At 37.5% G+C, this 25,017-nt stretch overlaps 1 protein-coding gene across 1 annotated transcript; it reads right to left on the bottom strand.

The window, feature by feature from the left end:
- Positions 1-401: 401 nt before the first annotated feature.
- On the bottom strand, positions 402-23,655 carry LOC121737021 (growth arrest-specific protein 1-like). The gene is made up of 3 exons (XM_042128542.1): positions 23,449-23,655; positions 5,341-5,574; positions 402-1,404 (listed from the first exon to the last, which is right to left on the bottom strand). Exons 2-3 carry the CDS (start codon positions 5,569-5,571, stop codon positions 934-936), a joined length of 702 nt encoding a protein of 233 aa, XP_041984476.1. The 5' UTR covers positions 5,572-5,574; positions 23,449-23,655; the 3' UTR covers positions 402-933.
- Between the last annotated feature and the right edge of the window lie 1,362 nt (positions 23,656-25,017).

Here is a 25,017-nt window from a genome sequence, read left to right as displayed (position 1 = left end):
GCTACCGCCACGTTTCGCCGAGGACCTACAGTATAAATGTTTCTAACTTTTAAGCGCTAGTCCAGACACAGCAGAAAACGCGTTTTTTCCGTGCAGAAAAAGAGCGTTGTTATACCGTTGTTAAAAGTTGCGAGCGGTTAAAACGCACGGCGCGCGATTCCCGCTGTCTCTAAAGGGGTCTTAAGAAAAGTTTGCCAAAGTTTTTTTTATATAGGTAGTAATGTAAATGACTAGTAGATTGGACAGTACCAGTCATTGGAAAAAGCACAAAAACACAATATTTATTAATGTTGCTTTAAAAATTTCCTGCTTTAAAGTAAAAGAACGCCTGTTTTTAAAGAAAACCGTCAGTTTTTAAAGCAAAATTAATAAATATGGTGTTTTTGTGTTTTTTCCAATGACTAGTACTGTCCAATCAACTAGTCATTTACCCTAGTAGTTGACAAAACTGGAGCAAAAGTTCTTCCATGACTTTTTTCAGAGTCTTAGAAATAAACTAAGAATAAGACATGGATAAGTCATTCCAGTCTTATTACTTGTTTAGTGACTTTCTAATGATTTGGTAAATATAATTAACTTTCGTTCATACTTAATAAAAATCCTGAATAGCAACGAACATCAGTACTTGAAACTCTTCTAAATTAACTCCTACATTATTTTACAGTTACAATTATAGTTCAGTCCATACATCCTTACATACTAACACAATAGCCCTTGTGAATCCTCAATAAAAATGTACACAAATACACAACTATTATACCATTTACATAATTTACAATTTACATCTTCTATGCCCATTTTCTGAGGGTTTCTAACAGGGTTTCTTTTCAAAAACGTTGTTGATTGGTTAATTTTTTGACGTTAACCAATCAAAAGCGCCAGTGAACTGGCTCCTGTCAAGAAACCTAAAAAACCAGGCACTATTGAGGTAGATCATGACAACCTAAGTACAATCACTGACAGTCCAACCAAAACGCTGCCGAATAAACTCTGTGCACTCGACTGTACCTCGGGCTTCTTCCGTTCCTCGTACCCTTTCTCGTGCGTCTTCGTATGGTTTTTGTGCTTATGGAAGCAGAGTCTAGCGAGATTGTCCTGCATTCTCGGACAATCGTAGTCTTCGTTGCCGTCGCACCGGCATACCGTTAGCGCTGCGGCTTTCTCCTGCTTCCGCAGTATTTCTATGGAGTTCCTACACTTGTAGGAGCACTTTCTTCCCCGGTACACTGAACGGCACAACTGGTTGTAGTAGCCTAGCGCAGTGGCACACTCGGCGTCGGCCAGGCAGATGAGTTGAGAGAGACGGCAAGACGACGTAGCGTTCATGGCCCCTCTCAAAACCTGCCCCCGGCATACTTCTATCCTGCTCTTCGCCTCCACGCAGTATTCGTCCTCGCATTGACACTGAAACAAAAACATACTGTTAGAATCTAGCCTTAAAACTTAGGAGTTAGTCTTGAATGAATGATTGCTATTTTAATACAACTTCAATACAGCCCGAACCACAGCAAAATAGTATTTTTGTGTTCGGCCAACAAATGACAAACATATCAGATGTTTGGGGAGATAATAACGCATTTGTTGAAACTACATCGAAACCAAATGAATAGCTGTATTTATACCGGATTAAAATGCTTAATCAAGGTACAGAGTTTTTTAAGGGATGATCGTTATACCCTCCGCATAAAGGTCAAACCATTGGTAAAATAAGGCTGAACAATGCAGTTATAAAGTATGTATACGAATTTTTTCCTGCGGTTTCAGCCACCACAAGCGGTAGCTAGCGGGTGGGCTTTACATTGTACAGATAATTATAGTCTGGCATAAAAGTGAAGAAACTAAAAAGTGGCAACATTGTTGTGTCATCCCTTTTTTTCTTAGATTGATTTAAAAGGGATGACACTACGATGTTGCCACTTTTTAATTTCTTCACTTTTATGCCAGACTATACAATTTCAACGTTGAAATCTTGACAACCACATATTATATTATTCCAAAAAAGCATCCGATTGAAGGTGTAAAGGTCTATCCGTAGTCAAAATTAAATTAAAAAAAATACTGAATGACTTGTATCCATGCTCAAAAATGAATTTAAAAAAAAACTAGATTAATGAAATTGTCAAAGGCCACCGTGTTACGTACCACCTGCGCGCGGCGGTGGGTCTACGTCAAGGCTGCCCTTACGCCGTTACAACATAATCAACCGGTTTCTAAGCGCTCAATCACTACTATAGGATTTACTATATTGACACAGTTATTTGGTAGCGCAAAAATGCAGTGTTATGAAGTCTAGTTTGATAAGATTAGGAAGGTAGAGAATGATAAGGGACATTTTTTTACTCGATGATGATACAAGCAAGTTTTGGTAGAGTCACATATTTTACTCTCTATTCCTGTTAAGTTAGCGACCTAAAGTAGCTTGTTTGATAGGAGGAAACAATAATAATGAAAATAGCTATTAAAATTTACTTTCACATGAAAACCTTCCGAATTGCAATGAATATTATTCAATGAATGTAGAGTTAAGACATCTGAAAGTTTGACAAAGTTTATATTTGTTTTGTGTAATTCGTTCATTTCCTCTAAATTGCCTAATTTCTGGCAACATTACATATTCGACTATAGCAACACTGACTAAAAAAGAGTCATTAAACATCGTAGGGTCGACAACCGCGCGGCCGACAAATCTGACGTCTAAATTAGATTTTATTGCCGTATGCAACACAAACACCAGCCTAACTAGACCTCCCGCGCCCATACATGGAGATATTCACCAGGGAAATTTGTGTACGTAATTCCACAGCACAGGTCAAGTAGACTGGACACCGACAATTGAAGCAGCGCCCATGATTACGAGTTATTACGCCAAATCAACCTTCGCCACTTTACAATTTGAACTGTACATTTGAACTCCCCACAGACTTGATTGAAATTGAACTGCCCAGTAGTCGCCCAAACGAGCAAACGGGTCACCTGATGGAAAGCAACTTCCGTCGTCCATGGACACTCGCAGCATCAGAAGAGCTGTAGGTGCGTTGCCGGCCTTTTAAGAGAGAATAGGTTACCCTATTCCCTCTTAAAAGGCCGGGTACGGAAGGGAATAGGGGAGGGTAGAGAAGGAAATAGGGGCGGTTAGGGAAGGGAAAAGGCTCCGGTAAACTCACAGACTCGGCGAAACACAGCGCAAGCGCTGTTTCACGCCGGTTTTGCTGTGAGCCCGTGGTATTTCTCCGGTTAAGCCGGCCCATTCGTGCTAAAGCATGGATCTCCCACGTCAAAAGTTATTTATTTTTGACGTGGGAGTTATTTATTTCACACTAAATATTTCCAGATGCATAATGAATAATTAATAATGATGCATAATGAGAAAAGGCGATACAGTTTTCACAAAGCAACTTAAATAATGAAAAGCTAAAATAGTTAATGGAATCAGGCGTTACTTTGCGGAAATCCATAGTTTAAATTTAGTTTGTTATTATTTTTAGCAATATACGAAGTTGTTTTCGCGGAATATTGCTAAAAATAATAACAAACTAAATTGAAAAGCTAAAAGTAAAGATAGTAAAATAATTTTAGTAGTGTATGTTTGCATACAGTATGCCTTTACAACTAAAGCGATATTTAACAATGAGGTATTAAAAGATTTGTTCGTAACATATATTTCATACTATAAGTAGGGTACTATAAGTGTAAACACTACAATGTTACGAACAAATTAATCTTTAACTTTTCTTGTTTATTAACTTTTCGCTTATAATTCGATATCTTAACATCTGCCTACCTCCCTACAACCGCTTTTAGAATTTTAATTAAGAATTTTTTATAAAGTAAATCCTAAGTAAATAACTAAATAATAATTATTATTATTGTATTATGTAAACTTATGCGCGTATAAAACTTTCGGTGTCGGTCGCATTAACATAATATTGTTTACGACTATTGTCAGATAAAATTCCATACGGACCCTAAAGCCTAATACATAATATTATCTTTTATCAACTTAAATATCTTCAACGTATCATATTTTACAACTTATGTTATTTACCGTTATGGCTTTAGAGAAAAATATACAAGGTGGAGGTAGGTATATTAGAAAGCACGTTTTTAATGATATGAATGAAATATTTAAAGCTTTTGGTGTAAAGCTGTCTGTAAAGCTGTCTAGATTAAACGGTTCCCTGACTATGATTGAGACATTTCATAAATGCTTACGCTTATCTGGACGTACCCTTACATACCGAACCGTAACATTAATTCAAAATCCATTTTCCTGAATATACCTTTATAAAATTAATTCGTTCTATAGTGTGCATTCACATAGGACCATTAATATGTCTCTAGCAAACACAATCTATGTTGTTAATGGCAATCATAGACATTCGACTGATTGCACTGTGGCAATTTAATGTCATGACATGTAATTATTATGTAAACATCCAAATAATGCGGGTATGACATAAAAAAAATAATTGGGGTCCATAAAAGTTAAGCGCTTTTTAATTTTGGAGAGTCATCGTTATTGCCGTAATAAAAGCGATCATTACTTAGTCGATTGCAATCAGCTGTTCTGTTTCCTTTAAGCAAAATGCTTCTGTAACTTCTGGAACTAGAATTATCAAAACCAATTTTTGAAATGATTAATGGGACTAAGTCTAAAATGAGAATCATTAGCGGGATATTTCCAAAGTCTTGGAGATAGAAACCTTTTAAACTTTTGTAATGCGTTTGTCATATGTGTCGGTAGCGATTGTAGATTTGTAGATTATAGAATGTTTCAATACAAACTCAACAAAAAATTGATCTTATAGATCAGGGATACTCAAGCAAGAAGCGAGAATGGACCTAAGCGACCTCCGCGTGTAGTTACTTTTGTTTTCATACAAAAATTACACATAATAATATGATATAGGGGTGGTTTTCGACCGGAGCTGTGCTTATTCACTTCATTTGCCTGATCTCGCCTAGTAAAATAAATAAATAAATAAAAATTGTTTTATTTCTGAATATATTTGAATCAAGTATTTTCAGAAAGTTGAACTACATGTTGCCTACCACCGGTTCGGGAACTAACCCGGCGAGAAGAACCGGCGTAAGAAACTCGCACAAATTTTCCACTTTTTAGTAAAAAAGTGGAAAATTTGTCTTTTAAAAAAATAAAATTTACAATGTAAATAACTTAATCTATACAATATGAATACACAATTGTAAGTCACATATAATAAATGTAGAAGCAGCCTTCCAAGTGCAGTAGTGCAGCGGTTCTATTGGATCTTTATACACATGGCTCGCAACGCAACTTAATTCCGATAGAAACGCATCCTAAGAAAAGTCAGTACTTACATTCATAAGCTCCTTTCCCTCCTCCGTGGACGTCAGCGCGATAAGGGCGTGCTCACACTCGCGGGGGCACCGCGACGTCGGGCCGTTGAGAACGTCGCTGCACAGGTACATGTAGTCGGAGAGCGCGCGACCGCAACCGGTGCGGAACGCGCACTTCATACGCGCCTCGTCGCACGGCGTCCCGCGCGCCGCCGCCAGCACCAGCGTCCAAACCGCGCAGATCAGCCACATCACCTGGAAAGAAGTAAAAGGTCAGTAAACTTGAATTTGCAAGTAATGTTGGGCTATGAGCAAGATGCTGGCGATAAAAAACGTTATTGGGCTGATTTACTTCACAGAGTGACAAACCGAAGGTAGAGCCTATGGTAGTAATTGGGCTGATTAAAGTACATAATGCCAAACTGATGGTATAAAGGTGGCAGATCTATGGTACGTCGTCGTACGTCCGGAAAAGGCATTCTTGTGTTGTTGAAAGAGTATTCCCACTTACAACGACCTTTGGATTTAAGATTATACTTCCAAGATTCTTGTGATTCCTGAACATCATTATCAAAAAATATGAAGTGAAAGTTAAGTATACATTTATGATTTAAAGAACCAATAAACATTGTAGCATATGTTATTACCTATTTTACTGACCATAATTTAAACTGACCTTTAAAAGTAATTTATAGCAAACATCAAGTAAATTTCAGTAATTTACCACCCAGTGTGTCGCCAAGTTTATTATTTCTACATTAACCTAATTTTCACAAAAATATTACGTACTTATATCAAAAAAATATACTCGGAAAACCATAATTTTGTTAATTTCTTCATTACAATATTAAAAAAATTGTTCCAAATATTCAGTAACCTAAGGCAGTGGCTGGATGAGAGCTCCCAAAATATCGAGATGGTTAGATGATTTGCGCTAGTTGGAGAAGTAGCTGAAGTACGTTCAGTAGTCAGTTGACGGCGATAGGCTGCTGATGATAATAATGATGTATTTGATGTATTCATGTAATAAGTATTCAGTAGAACTTGGCTACATAAAACCCTAATCTATTTGAGTAGCTTATGTCGCAATGTTTGCTTTGGCCCTTATGGGGTAATCCGGAATGATCCAGGGGCCTTCTCGGAAACGGGACACGCGGGGCCTGCGGGGCACGGGGGCCGAGGCACGGGGCACGGTAAACAAACACGCGTCACGCTACCAGCTTACACGTAAACTGCCACGTGAAGATTAGGGCTGTCACTTATACTTTTTTTTCTAATATATAAATTATAAAGTTCTCGTGTCACAGTGTTCCTCCAAAACGTTCATTCGTTAGGCCTGAGAATAGGTTTTTACTTGTTATCTACTTTTTATGCTAGAAATAATTAATATAGCAATTTGGCATAACAACGTTTGCCTGGTCAGCTAGTTTTACTGTAATTTTATCAGCATTGTTGGAGAAGTGTTAGATTTTTATTGCTAATTACTAGTAACTACATAAAAATACTGTTTTTTTCTGTCGTTACAAGAAAAGAAAGGTTTAATAAAAGTGTTAAGTATACCTCATTTTAAGAATGCGTTTGTTTGACAATATTATGTACGGTATTTTTAAATAGCTAACATAAAACAATACTATTTCATAAAGTTGAGATAAACATCGGAAAGTGGACACACTAAAACAATGAATAGCGCCTATTGTCAAAAAAGTTAAACAAAAACTCATAGCATTGAATACAGATTACTTTTGGATGCAGTTTGCTTAATTTACACCATATAATTTTCCATTTGATCTGGTTTTTTTGGTTAATACGAAGAACGACAAAGATTATCATCAGGGTGGTTAATTTGTATATTATGTATTTTAAAAAATTATACAGTATGGGCCAGTACACAACACTGCGTTGCGGTGTCGCATCGTATAAATCTACGACGCATCGTGAAAATTTCCGATGTAAAGACTGCTATGCTATATGAAATTTTTGCGTTGCGACATCGCATCTCATTTAAGGGCGATGTTGTTTTTGCGACGCCGCAAAGCAGTGTTATGGCCTGACCCTATCTGCTGTCAATCATGAATTACGTATACGCAAAATTTGTTGCGTTGCTTTGCTGTCGCAAAATATACAACAATGATGATGAACAGGCGTTATTATAATATGAAATAAGAATATGTAGCCCTCATTGAGAGTTTGTATTAAGTCGTTATACCTCACAAAGGTCGTCGCTCGCCAGAGTGTCACAAAGAAAACAAAGCGACAACTTAAGATGTCCGCTCAGCGCTCTCGAGTCGTTACAATAACAATTCGTTACGGAGTTACGTACAGACAGACAATAAGTAGTACAACGTACGCATGAATTCTCAATAATCTTCAATGGACGTTTTGAATTTTTAAAATGTTTGCGTTGTCATCAACCCTAATTCTTATTACGTTACGTAGGAGCACTTTAACACCGAGTTTACATTATTCCAATTTCCTTGATCCAATCCAGCACTGGAATGCTACTGGGAAAATGTAAACGGGTACTGGATTGTACAGAAATTCATCTGATCTCTGTAAGCCGGCCGTTAGACTTCTTGTTATATTATACAAGATCTTTGAAAATGTTATGTGATGTATTGTGTAGACTGTAGATCTTGGATAACCCTTTGACTAGACATTGAAATTTTACAAACATGTACCATGATGTAGATAACCACTAAGCGACAAAAAAATGTGTAATGAAGTGGGAGAGAGTTAAATAAATAGTTTTCTAAAACAACAGTCAATAACCATAATAAATTTAATAATTGAAAGTAGCATGGAAACTTATAACAGGAACTTAACCTGAAAGATAAACAGTCCATTGTCTATTGTTATAATTTCACTGTTTTTACCATCAGAAAAAGTGTCATAATGGTAACAGTTTACACCATCTCTCGCAGACAGAAAAATTATGGTAAATTATGACTTTATTACTACGAGCAAAAAACTCTACAAAGATATCATATATCATAGTCAAGATAGAAAACTTCCTAATCATTGTAACTAACTTAATATTTTTTTATTAACCTTTGAAATTCAAGTTAGTTAAAAGCTAGCAAATATAGTATGACGTACATATAATAACATAATAGCTCCCACACCGGTTTCGGTGACGGTGGCCGGTTTCATTGAAACCAGGCCAGCTACGCAGGAGTAATTTTATAGTGCCCAAGTGTGTGCGCAGTACACAAGAGCACTCTCTATTCCTTTACTCTCATAACCCAGTGGGACGGAAGACCGACACGACCGGCGAGAGATCAGGCGCAGGACCGACTTTTTACATGCCCATCCGACGCATGGATCATCTTACTTGTCAGACAATCAGGTGATCAGCCTGCATTCACTATTGTCCTAACCAACGCGGGAATCGAACCCACGACCTCCGAGTCAAGAGCCGCGCTCTATACCACTAGACCACGGAGGCGACCATGGGCGTACCCAGGCCAGGGGGGGGGCAAATTACCCAGGTTCTGGTGCCAGGGGGGGCAAATTACCCAGGTCCTGGACCAGGGGGGGGGGGGGGGGGCAAATCAGATTTTTCATAAGCTAGGTGTTTATAAAGAATAAAAAATTAATATTTCTTAGTTAAAATATTGTATTGCAAACAAATGGAAAAAAATCGTTTTCTTAATTTTTTATTTTTATAGATAAAAGTACTAGATAATATACTTAGTAGGGACGTCAACATGATCCAGGGGGGGGGCAGCTGCCCCTCCCCCTGCCCCCCCCTCTGTACGCCCATGGAGGCGACGTACATAATATAATATTATTGTAAATAATACAATGTCCTGTCCCAAACCTAAGGGTAATATTATAATGGACGGTAGAGTCCACAGAGACGTCGTGAGACACGACTCTACCATAAAAACTATCTCATCTCCAAATTAACACGAAGCCATCCTTTATGTTGTAGACGCGTTTTATACAAATTCGAGGTATCTTAAAACATTTAAGGTAATCAGATAATACGTCGAGTTAGCGACCGGTCGTGCTCCGCGTTACACACGCAGCAAAAGTAATATTTTTGCGAATCGCGCGACACATTGCCGCTGCACGTGACCAAGGCGCTCGTGGCCAACGAGTTGCTGGCGTTTATCCAGCACGCCATCGACACTATGGACGAGGTCAGCAACATGCAGATCTGCAAGTCCTCCTTCTCCAGCGAGGAGATTTGCAAGGGCAAGCAGCTGCTATACGAGACGCTCGGACAGAGCGCGAATATGCCGTCGCGACGAAGAGACGGAACGGAAAGGAGCGTGCAAGACATCATCTCCCTGCTGAAGCAGACGGATCCTGATGAGGTGCCGGCTTTTGTGGCAAAGGAGCTCCACAAGCTGCCACCCGTCACATTGGACCACGTCGACGTCGTCAGCCTACTGAAGGACATCAGGTTCCTGAAGGAGGAGCTGGCCGGAGTTCGAGGTAGATTGCAGGCATCAGAGTCTACGATCAGTGACTTACGTATTGAATTATCGCAATTAAAAAGTGGTAATTCAATATGTAGGTCACCTGATGCTGATGCCGCATTCGTCACTACTCGTCGTGGCGCGCAAGCAAGCACGTTTAGCCCGTCAGCATTATCGGACGGGTCAACGAACACCGCCGCTGCCGCCCCCGCCCCCGCTCCCCTCCCGGTTGCGCCGACCCCGAGTCCTCAGGCGACTAAGAAAAACTTTGCGACTGTTGCTGGTCGCCCCGCACCTCCCCCGCGGGCGAAAACTAATGGGGCGAATGAGAGCCGCAAGGCTCCGAAGAGTCGCGAGACTGAGAGCCGCAAGGCTACGAAGAGCCGCAAGGTGGAATCTTCTCGGCTTGGCAAGGACGAAGGCAGGAGGTGCGATGAGGAGGGCTTCATACTGGTGGAGAGGAGGAAGAAGCCCGCCGCCCGCAACCATCGCGGCACCGCACCATATGTACCTGAGCTGCGTCTGCGGAGCGAGGTCCCCGCGACGCCCCTGTACATATCCCGCCTGCACTGGTCCATGGAGGTCCAGGATGTCGTGGACTACATCCAGAAGAAGACGACACTGCGCCTGAGGGTCGAGCGTCTGCAGTCTCGCCACAAGGTTAACTTTAGCTCCTTTGTGGTGAGAGTACCGACGAATCTTCTGTCGACTTTCGAGGCGCCGGAGTTCTGGCCGATGGATGTAGTCTATCGGAGGTTCCGGGGGAGACTCCGGAACAAAGCGAGTCACGTCGCCGGCAAAATGTGACAGTGTTAGTTTTTAAGTATATATAAAATATGTATGTTAGTTTTAAGATATTTATTATATAATTATATGTATGTTAGATTTAAGGTATTTGTTATATGGGCCTCTGATGCCTGAATTAAATGATTTGATTTGAATAAAGGAAGGGGTTTTAAAATATACAAACTTTTAAGTAAAGCGCTATGTGTAAGTATCCTTATTTAATAACTGGCTATGTCCTTTGACAAATTGGCAAAGTTTTAAAAATACTGGTGCTATCCAATTTTTTTATTTGTAATCTTGTACTGTACGGTCTATTTTTTAAAAGCTTGTATTTAACTTGCTCTGTATGTATGTTAGTATGTATGTTCGAGTGAAATTTTGGAACTCAATTTTGAAGCAGTTATTTTTTTATCGTATAACTTTTGTGTTGTAATGGTCAAAAAAGGGGATAAACGGTTATTTATTTATTATTATTATAAAAATAAAATGTGTCTGTCCATATTATGTTCGTTACAATTATACATATTACGCTTAAACTGGTGAACCGATTTAGATGTTTGATATGGTGATATGTAGAGTCCCAGATAAGGACTGCGTGTATTATATCTGGGAAAAGCAAAATGTACGGTTTTCGCGAATAAAACTACTTTGCGAGCTGCGGCACAGCCTACATTCTTCAAAAGCCCAAGTTCTATTCCATACTATAGTACTACTTTACATTTTCCCCAGAAATATATAAAATTATTTATTTCTTTTTTCTTCGTAAGTGTGACAGTCACGTAGTGAAGGAATGTGACATCATGCAAACACCAAACTGTTAGAGGGCAAGTGTGAAAAGCTCTAGTAATTGGCCATTGCCCAACCAGAGTCAACACTAGTCACTACCATGTTACACTGACGAGTGACGATACGAGGAAATAACGAGTTTAGACCCTATTCAGTAGTGGATGATCTTGTGAGAACCGTGCAATTTGACGATATATAAAATGCCCAAGTCCTCTATATTAATGTTACTAAATTTCTAAGAAGATTGAGATATTGTTTACATAGAATAGGACAAATGCTCCGCAGATCTTGATAACATTTGGCAATGATTAGCAGACTACTAGGAAAGACTTATGCTACTATAATACAAAGTGTGGCTTACTTAATCAATGATATTATTAACTAATCACGTAAGAGTTACTTCCAAGTTCCATAGAAACTCTTGAAATATAAGGCTGATCTTACGGTTGCGCTGACCGTTCGTGGCGAATTTAAGTAGGTACGGGGTACTTATAATATTTTATGAAATATCAGCACAGACCGTAATTCAAAAACGTTTCCTAGAATTTCTGTTTTGCGGTCAAAGACTAAAATCAGCTTAACTCTAAAGTAACCGTAGTGAAGTCGATAGAATATAATATTATGTATTAGTAAAGTGGTATGAGTGCAAGAAAGATTCACCTTTCAGAAAAATCGGTTTAGCGGTTTAGGCGTGAAGAGGTCACTGACAGACTGATTACTAATATGAGTATGGATTATTGTCAATCATGAATTTCCACCAAGAAGTTACAGTACATTCAATATCATTTAAAAGTCGACAGAATCTTACAGTAGTGCTCTAACTGGCAGCGCAAACTCGGCCCTCGTTATGGCATGTCGTTATACGCTAACTCGACGGTCAAACGTTGAAGCGTGTTTTGACCATTTGAAGAATAATTATGTATACTTTTCCATCGCAAATAAACTGTATAATTTTCCATTATGAATGAAATTAAGTTTTCCATTGGGTTTATTACGACAGTTTTTTTTTATGAAATAAGGGGGCAAACGAGCAAACGGGTCACCTGATGGAAAGCAACTCCCGTCGCCCATGGACACTCGCAGCATCAGAAGAGCTGCATGTACGATGCCGGCCTTTTAAGAGGGAATAGGGTAATAGGAATATGACGTTAAAGGAGCAGAGGCGACCGAGAGAGACGAGACCAAAATCCGACATGTTGTACACGTCATATCAGAATATCGACAGAAACGTTGTCAAATGTCGAACAAAAGTCAAAACTATTATGTTTACTGCTTAGAGGCAGCACCGGTAGGTGCTGCCTCTAACGTAAAAACATTGAAAAATGTAATATAAACTATTATCAATTAGTTTCATAATTCATTTTGGTATACTTTCATATATTATATTAACTAGCTATTTGACCGAGCTTTGCTCGGTATTCGATAAAACACGAATAAAATGACATTTTCTAAAAATGATTCCTAGCTAGATCGATTTATAGCCCCCGAAACCCCCTATATACTAAATTTCATGAAAATCGTTGGAGCCGATTCCGAGATTCCAATTATATATATATATATATATATATATATATATATATATATATATACAAGAATTGCTCGTTTAAAGATATAAGAATATGTTCACTCAGGACAGCACACCTTGGGAATAGGGTGGCTCCATGCTGGTTACTTTTCTTCTATTTTTGTTACATAGCAAAAAGTGTATCATGAATCATGATACCCATTTTGAATAAAAAGATATTTTATTTATTTATTTATATTTATCTAACGTGAAACTAGGGACATTATGTACCTACAGATTAAATGATTGCTTTTTTTGTTGTATCAAACAAAAGTTAATAACGCCATTATCTTAACTGTTGCAAGAACTCATGTCACCTTGGCCCTAATTACATTTTATCAGGTAACTGCTTAAAAATTCTCTTCACGCACTGAACACCAATTTAAGAATATGGCACAACGAAAAAACAACAGCTCGGTTGAGGAACATGTGTATTTCGCTAACTTAGAGCCGGGACACAAAACACGATACGACGTCGTGTCGTACCACGATGCGGCGTCGTTTCACGATGCGACGTCGTGTCGTGGGAATCTACGACGAGCATCGTATAAAACTATGACACGACATATACTGTATAATAGTATAGTATAGTAATATATATCTTACTGCAGTTATGCGATGTCTTGTAGTTGTATACCAGTACTGAGCCTGAGTGACTAGGTATTTTACGTATCAGACCACGACAAAACATTGTATAACTGCAGTCTGCAATATGTATATAACGTGTGGATTTCCTTAGTTAGGGGGTTTGATTATCGAACGTTAATTTTTCCTCATTTTGAGTCATACATCTTGAAGTAAATAATTAAAAAAATACAATAACATTGTTTACAATAACTGTGACAAAAGTGTTGTGATAACGAATGCAAGACAGTGATAATGTGACCTAATTAATAACAATGTGATGAGCAGATCCACTCGAAAATATTGGAATTTTTTATAAATTATAACACGCTGAAGTTATAAATTACCTCGTACTACAATAAAGCAAGTATCTACTTGACATTGCACAATAACAATTGTAGTACATCATACAGAAAGCCAAGTTGCTTTCCGTATTATATAACGTAAGTACAAATTACAATGTCAAGTAGATTTTTGTTAAATTATAAAAAAAGTAATTGCTAATAATAAATTATTAAATTTTATTAGATTTTTAATCTTCGTCAATGATAATAATCGGGAAAGATTTGTTTATATTACAGCGTATTAGGTTTGTAAATGATTAATTATATTAGATGGATTGCCTAATATTATCTAATGTAAGTACTATATAATATGTATAAGGAAATAAAAAATATTTAGAACAACTTAGGTAATAATTAAAAGACACTTGCCCATTCAGCCCATATTTTCAAGAACTCGCCATCTTGATTTTCTGATGTTCAATTGGAAAATGGAATATGACACTCGAAATCTGTAGCATAGCGCGAACTACTTAGAGCTATATGTGTAATTATAAGGACAAACGTTAAGATATGTTATCAGGGCGATAACAGCTTGTAATGTGACGTTTACAAACGCAGAACGATGTTATGAATGAGTTATAGGTCAGATAAGTTAACTTATGTTAGAAAGATTCTAATACATAATAGGTATTATTATCAAGAGAGTCGAGAGATACCTCACCGCCTCACCGTTGGGCTAAAATGGGTAACAAAGAAACCCACCACTTTATTGTTTGTAGTTCGGAATATCGAAGTCGACCTTGCGGTCAATCATAATATTATAGAGCCTTCCCATGATAGACAAATACAGACGATTACAAACGATATTTGCCTTTAATTGCCCATTGGCAACGTCGATTCTCATACTATAAGATATGCAATCATAATAGCAATCACCAGTATCATGCATGGAGGCCGTTTCTGAGACAAAATTGAAAATATGATATTGATTTTCTATGTAATTATGATATTGTAGCTCTACAATCTACGAGTATGCATCATTAAGAGCCTGTTTCACCGCTTCCTGATAAAGTGCCGGACAGGCTATCCACAACTTTTTTGACAGAATATGGAGAATATATCAAAAAAGTTGTGGATAGCCTATCCGACACTTTATCAGGAAGTGGTGAAATAGGTTTAGAGTAAGTATTTAAAGGTTGTCTGGCAGAAACTGCTGTTAGCTGTAAGACCGCCTATTTGTACATAGCTTTCCTATATTGTGAGTTTAAGTTCAGTTTTAAGTTGTACAAATTATAAAGAACGAGCTTTTGCCCGCGGCTTCGCTCGCGTTAAGAAGTATTATTAGATACAAACTTTCATCCCCTATTTATCAAAATTCTTTCTTAGCGGATGCCTACGTCATAACATCTACCTGCATGCCAAATTTCAGCCCGATCCGTCCAGTGGTTTGGGCTGTGCGTTGATAGATCACTATGTCAATCAGTCGGTCACTAGTTTTATATATATATATATATATATATATATATATATATATATATAAATTTTTTTTATTGTATTCTATTTTATCTGTTCAGAAAACTTCAAAAACTGTATCTTTTATTTCCTGCCATTCATTCATCTAGTAAGATGGGATTATAATCTCAATTTAATATGATATTGTCATATCGCTATAAAGAGCGGATCCAAAACATCCTTACAACTAAAATACACGTTTATTCTTAGACTCTACAAAAATAGCTCTGCAATTCGCAGTACTACGGACTACGGAGAGAATGCCAGTCTTGTTTCAAGAATTACAATCGACACTTAGATTCTGATAGTTTAAATCCAACTTACATTACTCCAATCCAGTGAATGGATCAATATTTATTGTATTCCACTGGATTAGATTACAGGATTGGAATAATGTAAGCCTACTATAATACAGCTTCGATCCTAGATCCTATCAAGATAAATTATTGTAGTCCCATATGGTCACGTCAAACAAATATTCTAAATGACACCGTGACAATAAATCGTTACATAATATTGCTAAAAAGCTTGGCTGGAGCACTGCCATGCCCCCTTATTATACTACTAGACGTTCCGCGCGGCATCGCCCACGTTAATTAGATATTTCACAGGCAATTTAGTCCACAAAAATAGCCTATGATCCTTTACGTGGTCTACATCTTATATGTGCCAAATAACATAAAAATTGCTCCAGTGTTTCGTGAGATAAGCCCTTTCAAATAATTTCTCCCCATTTTTTCCACATTTTCCTGTATTTCTTCGCTCTTATTAGTCTTAGCGTGATAAAATATAGCCTATAGCCTTCCTCGATAAATGGGCTAGCTAATACTGAAAGAATTTTTTAAATCGGACCAGTAGTTCCTGAGATTAGCGATCTTCCGCTTTATAATATTAATAAAAATAAAAATATTATATTATAGATAATACGAGTAGATTGCTTGTGATCTCGCGGTGAAGCGGCCAAACCGCTCGTTGGCACGGACGCATATTAATCCAGCGTCAGTCAAGTTTCAAGAAGTCGTCGCATTGGATACTTCTGATAGAACATTAAAACCTCGTTTTACAAGTGCATCTAGGAAGCTCTCAGGTCTGTATAGTATTTCGCAATACCTCATGTAGGAAAGAGCGGTAAACAAGTAAAATATGATACATCTGAAACTAGTCGGTTTACCTTTTCTCCGACGGCCGCGGCAGCATAGCCAATATAACCATAGATAGAACATATATATGATAGGAGGACTAATAATTATGGATGGGCATATTAGTTTTCCTTTAAATTAATTAGTAGTTATTTTTTATAATGCTATCTTGAGATATTAAACTACATAGCAATATACTAAATCATGTCATTTATTATATTCACTGACCTTTAAAGAAATCACAGGATTTCTTAAGAAATCAACACACCTGCTGGCTTTTAGGAAGATTAATGATTTGCCTTGCAGCACATAATAATATTTTAGTCTAAATATAAAACATAAATGAATATTGTTATTTTATAGCTTATATAAGCTATACTGGATTAAATAATACTTGATATGCTACAGGAACCTTTGTTTATTCGCGAACCAACCAATTTTGATAAAAGTTTGCAAGTCTATAGACGTATATTACAAGCTACGAGTACGATTGCGCAATCATGCACGGTTCCCGCGATGTTTCAGCCTGCAGATATAGAATATGTACGTATAGTTTCAAAACGATAGTTTTTGTGTGCGCTAGCCTCATATTACAGATTCGAATATCGACAAAATATTCTAAACAATAGATCGTTGAGTTCTTCCTCAAGACATGCGGGTTCCCGGCTTTCTCAGGATTATCACTTTTCACAACAATACTTGAGATTTTTTAAATGATCTATGGATCTTTTAAAGCTTTAAAAAATCAGCTGGTTAGGGTTCCATTTTAGGGTACCGTAGTTAGCCAAGTTTTATTGATTACAGAACCCTAAAACGGAACCCTAACCAGCAGATTTTTTAATATTGGTAGGGTAATAGTTAAGTATATAATTTAAGAGTAACATTGTCCTACAAATAGAACAATCCATATTTTAGGACTATTAAATCAAAGTATGAAATCCTTTCTATCTTTGTGGTAAAAGTGGTAGCTAACCACTTTCAAGATTTTTCGCAGATAAAAATGTTGTTTGTCTTATCAAAATGAAACTACACACAAAAAAATTAGCTTGGTAGTTATCAAAAAAAATTGTTCTAGGGCACATGTTCTTTCTAAAAAAAAAATGTGGAACAGATTCAACAGATATGCACCAACTACTTGAACATAACTCATTTGTTTTTGCGAAATCTGAAGAGTCAGAACCAACCGTTAAAATATTTTTTACTGAATCTGAAGAACACATGTTGGTACCCGGATCGGTGTCCACTCAATCTGGTCCCGAAGTATAAATCACGCAGTTGGCTTGCAGCTGCCGAGTATTGGGTTTCAATGCTTACAAAGTCATTCACAATTTCAAGAAATGTCTTTCTCTAATGATAATTATTAATTACTAGCTGTCTCGGTGAACTTCGTGTCACTTTAAAACCTTCCCTGGACATCTACGAATATTTTAAGACTAAAATTAGCCCAATCCGTTCAGACGTTTTCGAGTTTTAGCGTTACTAACACAATTGAAAATCCATTTTTATATACAAGAAGATAAAAGTGTTGTTTAGACTTTTTCAGGAAATTTTTTTTTTTTTTAGAATTTTTCTCTCCGTATGAACCAAGGAATATTAAAAAAAAAGAACTAGCGAAATCGGTCCAACCGTTCTCGAGTTTTGCGCTTAGCAACACATTCAGCGACTCATTTTGATATTATAGAAGATTATGTAGTGGCTTTCTTTTTGTTTTTAATTTTTATGTTTTAAGGTTGTTGGAAATAAATACCAAAGTAACAAAAAGTAGAAAACAAAGCTTGTTTATGTAGGTTTTTTGGCGATTGTGAAATTTTTGATTCACAATCGCATAAAAAGCGAAGGATAGCTTATCCGAGAGTTTTTCCCTTTATGCGTGCTCTACACTCGCGGCGCGAATTGCGGCCGCGATTCGCGGATGCTACGCGCCGTGAACACGATGCGTACAAATACGAAGCCGCGAAGCGCAAACACGAAGCTGCGAAACATTCCACACTCGCGGTTCGCGGCCTTCGCGGGCTTTCGCGGCTCGAGTGTAGAGCCCGCATTACACTCAGCAATAAACAGCGACAAATTTTCCGGATAAGCTATTATTTACTCATTAGGCAATTGTAAAATAAAATTAAGTAAACAAACAAGAAAATATGGCGTCGTTTCATGCAGTGCTACTGTATGGAAACCACTTCAGGATTTGAACACGTGATCACCCGTGTAACCGCAACTTTAACCGCTGAGCTAGCCTGTGTGACGTCACAGTTTATATATAGCTTAATTTGTGGGCTAGCTAAAAATACTTGCGGGCGGGAAGCGCGTGCCTCAAACAACAACAATACGTATAACAATTCGGCAATTTCACACGAAATATGCGTTCCGGAAGCTACCGAGAAGAAGGAAATGTAACTTGAATACTATAAGAAACGATACTTTGAGATTTGGCTTCGTAATTCCAGAGACCAGTATATTTATTACTGTATGGTGCTTCCTAAAATTGATTCAAAGACTTTATTAGCATCCAAAAAGTACATACATGATACAAACTTAGCACCTTGTAATATTAAGCTTTGATATCTGATAATATATAGGCTGATTTTTAGTCCAGCCTATGACATCAATTTTAGGATGGACGATTTTAGTTTTTCCCACAAAAAAGGGCTAATTTAAGTATTACGCTGCCGCACGCTCACCGCCGGCGCTGGTGGCCCAAAATTTATAAAATCCTAGGAGCGTTTTTGAATAATGCGTAACGGTCATCGCTAAGTGTCTCACACTATGCCGAATTTCCGCGGCGGAAGTTTGGCTTGATTCCGCCTGCAACGTATTTTAAATTACCGATGACATACCATGCCGAAATTCCGTCGCGTTATATTGTATGCGACATGCGTTTGACATTGCTGACGTAATCATGCGGAATTTCCGCCGCGGAACTTTGGCATAGTGTGTTTAGACACCTGTCTAATGGACTATTAGGGCGAAGCCAAACGAGCGTAATTTGTGAATCGTGAGCCGCTGAATTTCTGCCGGGCAGAACTTTTTACATACAAATCACGACTCACGAAATTACGCTCGTGTGAATCAAACAGGACTTTTGTATGAAACTAAATGCAGCAGAATTCTGCCCGGCAGAAATTCTGCGACTCACAACTCACAAATTATGCTCGTTTGGCTTCGCCCATTTAAAGTAGATTTCGGTGTCGGCGCTGACGATCAGCGAGCGGTCAGCGGGACACAAAAATAAGCATAAACTCTACATAGGTACTAGGTAATACATAATATTAGGTACTCCTATGTGCGCTATAAGCTATTACAAAATTACGTGGTACTGAACTCAGTACTTCGCACTGACAGCGCATCGTTTTTAACTAACCTAACCAAACAATTTGGCGGTTGTAAATTTGACGTTTATTTACATTTTTATACAAGTTTTACAAGTTCTCTTCGTATAATATAACCTAGACTATTAAAATTATCTAGCGTGCTATATAATGTTACTGTGCTAGGTCTAGGGCACTAGGTAGGTCGCAAGTTCTAGAATAGAACCCGTCGTAACTGAATACTCTTGAACACGGCTAATTGACTAATGAAGATCAGGTGTCAGGTTACTTCTAAACGCATTTTAACGGTAAACTCTCCCTTACTAATAAAAAAACACACTGTGTATAGGGTGTGGTTGTGTGGTTTTTACAGTATTTTGTCTTTGTCTGTCAAGCTAATTTTCTAACGTATCAGACAAGGATAAAGCGTAGAATGTATGTACACATACCTACAAGAGAGGATCATCAATATTATACTAGTAAGAGATTTGGATTTTTTTTTTATTTTACCATAAAATTGAGTAGTTCAAAGGAACACCATTTTCCTGCCGTAAAAGAGAAATTACAACATTCAAAAGGACAAAATATATTACAATATAAATGATATTATTGTATCTTTAGATTTACACATTTATTTTAGACTAGATGACGCCCGCAACTCCGTTGCGCCCAAATTCGTTTATCGCGCGGGAACCGTACATTTTTCCGGGATAAAAAGTATCCTATGTCCTTTCCCGGGACTCAACGTATCTCCATGCCCAGCAAAATCGGTTCCGCGGCTTGAGTGTGAAGTGGTAACAGACAGACAGACAGAGAGACAGACACACTTTCGCATTTATAATGTTAGTTTATTCTAGATAGAGTATTCAGGCCTCGTCTCTAATCTTTGGCTGTATCTTTTTACTTTTTTATTTTGACGACCTCTGTGGCTCAGTGGTGAGCGCTTTGGTAGCTCAAGCCGGGGGTCGCGGGTTCGAATCCCGCCGACGGAACAAAAAAGTTTTCAATGTTCCCGGGTCTGGATGTATATTAAATATGTGTATGATATAATAAAAATCTTAAATATATGTATAGTATAAAAGTATTAAATATATTTCCGTTGTCTGGTACCTGTAACACAAGTCCTTTAGGTACTTAGCACGGGGCCAGACTGACGTGGTGTGAAGCGTCCATAGATATTATATATTAATTATTATATATATTCTACTAAGCAATGGATCCCAAACTTATTTTGTCTACTGCCCACTTTGAGAAATAAATATGTTCTAGCGCCCCCATTGTTTCCCAGATGCATCCAGCATTTCCAAAATGCATCCAGATGAAATAAATCACCCCCAAGCCTCTACACAATGCCCCCATTTTTTTTTAAACGTTTATTCCAAAAAATACAAAAGTGGCTTAAAATAGTTTCCCGCCAAACTAAAAAGTTTATTGGCAGGCACGCGCTCTTAACATTTTGTTAATTTATCAATACACAAAACTAATCTATATCTCTAACACTAAATTATATACTTAATAAACTTCAAACGGTAATATTTTAGTACTTATACATTTATATTTCTTAAGTTTTCTAATCGCATATTATTACACAAATAATTAACAGCATCTATTTATCTCGTTATCCTGTTACAACAAAGCAAAGATAAACAAAAATATATTTCTATTTTATTATTAAAAAAAATATTTAAAAATATATTTATTTTTTATTATTTCTGGGTCCACACCGCCCTCCTTTAGACCTTCAGCGCTATCGCCCACTTTGGGAAAGGCTGTACTATAGGTAGAGTATGTACTCGTACTAATATGGCCTCGTAACATTGTTATTCGCAACAAGGGGCCATAAATCTTGCGCAGGCGATGAGCGATGGCTTATACATGGCGCGTCCGCACAATGCCATACGTGAACGTCCAAGTGTTTACGTCTTACCGACGGGCGACGCAACGGTAGAGTATACTAATGAGTACAAAATGAGTAGTCGTATTAATAGAGTAGGTTTTGCGCCATTTGAACACTTATTGATGTTATGATTGATAAATGTGTAAAAAAAGCTTTAATTTTATATTTACTTATATAAAATGTAAAAGCATCTGCAATAATTAAAAAAAAACCGGCCAAGTGCAAGTTGGACTCGCCTAGTAGGGTTCCGCAGCAGCAATAAGGTTTATTTTTATGAAATTAAAAGGGTTTTGATTTATTTTTATTTTTCAGTTGATTTAATGAAAGTTTATTTAAGGTTTACTATTTATGACGTATAAAAAAAACTAATTGATAGATTTCGTTCAAACCAATTTTCGTTGGTAGTTTTTATAGTAATGTACATCATATTTTTTTTAGACTTATCATGCCCCTACTTTAGAAGTTACAGGGGGGGGCACACATTTTACCACTTTGGAAGAGTCTCTCTCGCAAACTATTCAAGTTAGAAAAAAATGATATTAGAAACCTCAATATGATTTTTGAATACCTATCCATAGATACCCCACACGTATAGGTTAGATGGAAACAAAATTTTTTTGTTACAGTTATACCTATGGGGACCCCTAACATTTTTAATAATTTTTCCATTTTTGTATCAAAATCTTAATGCGGTTCACAGACTGCATCTACTTACCAATTTTCAATAGTATGGCTCTTATAGTTTCGGAGAAAAATGGCTGTGACATACGGACGGACAGACAGACAGACAGACATGACGAATCTATAAGGGTTCCGTTTTTTGCCATTTGGCTGCGGAACCCTAAAAATGTAGCCCTTAGCAGCCCTTAGCATAAACCTCTTTGGCTTTTATTCGGTATGTTAAAAAAATTGTGTCAAAAACGAAATTCTAAATTCGAATTTCAACTTCCATGCAAATCCCGCGCTTTGTTGATGGCTAGTGAGGGGACATAGGTACGTCAAGAAGTAAATAGACATCTCATTAGTTCGGATCACGTTTACTAAGGACGCGGGAAACGCGAGGACGTTGAAAACCATTCCTATGCTAAACCACCGTTTGTTAACGTTCTGACTTCTGAGGTATAAGAAACTTGTTAACATGAACTTGTAACATTATTGTGTAGAGTATAAAGTTAGATACTCGAATAGTTATTAGGAAGTGAAGAGTTTTTAGTATAAGATAAGCAACGTTCTTTTATTTAAATTATCTATGTAAGTATATTATAAAAACTCTAAGTATATTCGATTTCTTCCTTCAAGGGATAATCTATACATGTTACAGTATAATAAAAAAGCCCGCCCACACACAGATTGAGCTTTTTTAAAGCTTTATTAAGTCCAATACGGTTTCTCCCTTAATACGTGACATTTGAAAAATACAAACAGTTAAATTGAAACATACAAAATAAGGCATAACCCGATACCGACAATAAATTTATAATGTATTTATTATTTGTAGCCGATAGTACTCAAAAATAATATACTAATAGGTAAAGTTTTTTATAACGTGTAGTCAAGACTGTGCACATGCAAAATAAATAAATGAACATAATACCTAGACCCTAGTATAGTTTATAAGTATAATTTAAGATCTAAGAATAAATCTGAAACGAGACAAGTAGGATGAAGTAGTGAGACTAAAATAAAACTGCACTATCAACAGTGCGCACTTATGAACCAATTAATTATTAAAATCGCCCCAGATTATAATACGGCCAAGTGTTAGTTATTTTTCACCGCAGCATGGTCAAATGTAATAAACTCACTTTATTTTCTTCTATCCTGCCAGTCACATGGCGTTCTCCAGAAAAACAAACACAAGAGTCACAACACTAAAACTTGTCACTCGTTAGTGTTCATGTATCGATATTGTTTTTAATCGAATATTGTTATATCGATATTTTTTTATCGACAGTGTCCGCACAGATTGCGCGCGCGTCCGCGATTGAGCCGTGAGCGCAACTCTCCTGCAGATGACAGCCCCCCGCGCCCCCTCCTCTCCCCGCACAACAAAGCTCTACTCCAGAGGTGAGCAATCTTTTTTCGAAAGCTTCTTTTGAGCTTTTGTAATTTATTAGGATGTTTTTTTGTGTTCTTGTTTGAGATAGTCAGCAGGGCCCCCGCTACCATATGTGCAATGTGTGCAATGCACACGGGCGCCGTCCTCTAGGGGCGCCAAATCGCCATCCTTTAGGGGCGCCAAAACCAAAGCCCCAAGGACTGGCACTAGGCCGATTTTTGTTGGCTTTATTTCACCTACCTACCATAAAAAATAAATTAAAAAAACTTTCCTTAAGGGGCGCCAAAATCATTTTTGCACACAGGCGCCAGTATCCCTTACGGGGGGCCCTGAGATAGTCTCATGTATTATGTGATATTTTACATTACATTATAAGTACAATATAATTTGTAGAGCAATAATAGTCACTATCGGTCATTCTCAGCTACCAACCTAAGCACCTACCTACTACAATTTTCTGAATTTCCAGAAAATAAAATGCAATTTATTGAATTTGTAAGAACAACCAAAATTTAGGTACTTTTTTACATTCACTGCTTGTACCTACCTTTCTTCCTCTATTATACTTAGATGAAATTATTACTAGTAAATAAACCAAACTTTGCCACGTGCCAACACCACCAGTTGTGCACCCCTGGCCCACGGAATAGAGTTGTTCTGTTTTTATATTTATTTTTATTAGACCGTCAACCGGTCCGGGTTTCCTCGCTTGCGTAGCCCATCCAGACTTATTCCACCTCTACATTTCTACGAACATCATCCTTATTTCACTGCAATAAAGGCTATATCACAGGTACAAATATCTTAAACTGTACAACTAAAAAACTGCCCTACAAAGTGCATTAACTTTACTCAAAAGTAACGTTTTCCGATTTTAGAAAGTTGTTTAAACGGTCCACGGATATCTAGAGATATTACTAAAACGCTCTATTTGAATGTTGTCGTAATCGTACTTATTGGAATATCTTTTTTATTCGGGAATAAAAAATTAACTTTCCTATTTTATAGTACTTACTCTAAATTCTAATCAATTTTTTTTATGAAATAAGGGGGCAAACGAGCAAACGGGTCACCTGATGGAAAGCAACTTCCGTCGCCCATGGACACTCGCAGCATCAGAAGAGCTGCATGTGCGTTGCCGGCCTTTTAAGAGGGAATAGGGTAATAGGGGAGGGTAGGAAAGGGAATAGGGTAGGGATTGGGCCTCCGGTAAACTCACTCACTCGGCGAAACACAGCGCAAGCGCTGTTTCACGCCGGTTTTCTGTGAGAACGTGGTATTTATCCGGGCAAGCATGGCTGTCCCACGTATAGAT

This window comes from Aricia agestis, chromosome 20, assembly GCF_905147365.1.
Source record: "Aricia agestis chromosome 20, ilAriAges1.1, whole genome shotgun sequence".
Classification (NCBI taxonomy): Eukaryota; Metazoa; Arthropoda; class Insecta; order Lepidoptera; family Lycaenidae; genus Aricia; species Aricia agestis.
The sequence above is the reverse complement of the archived record's forward strand: the minus strand, read 5'-3'. Positions and strand labels throughout refer to the sequence as shown.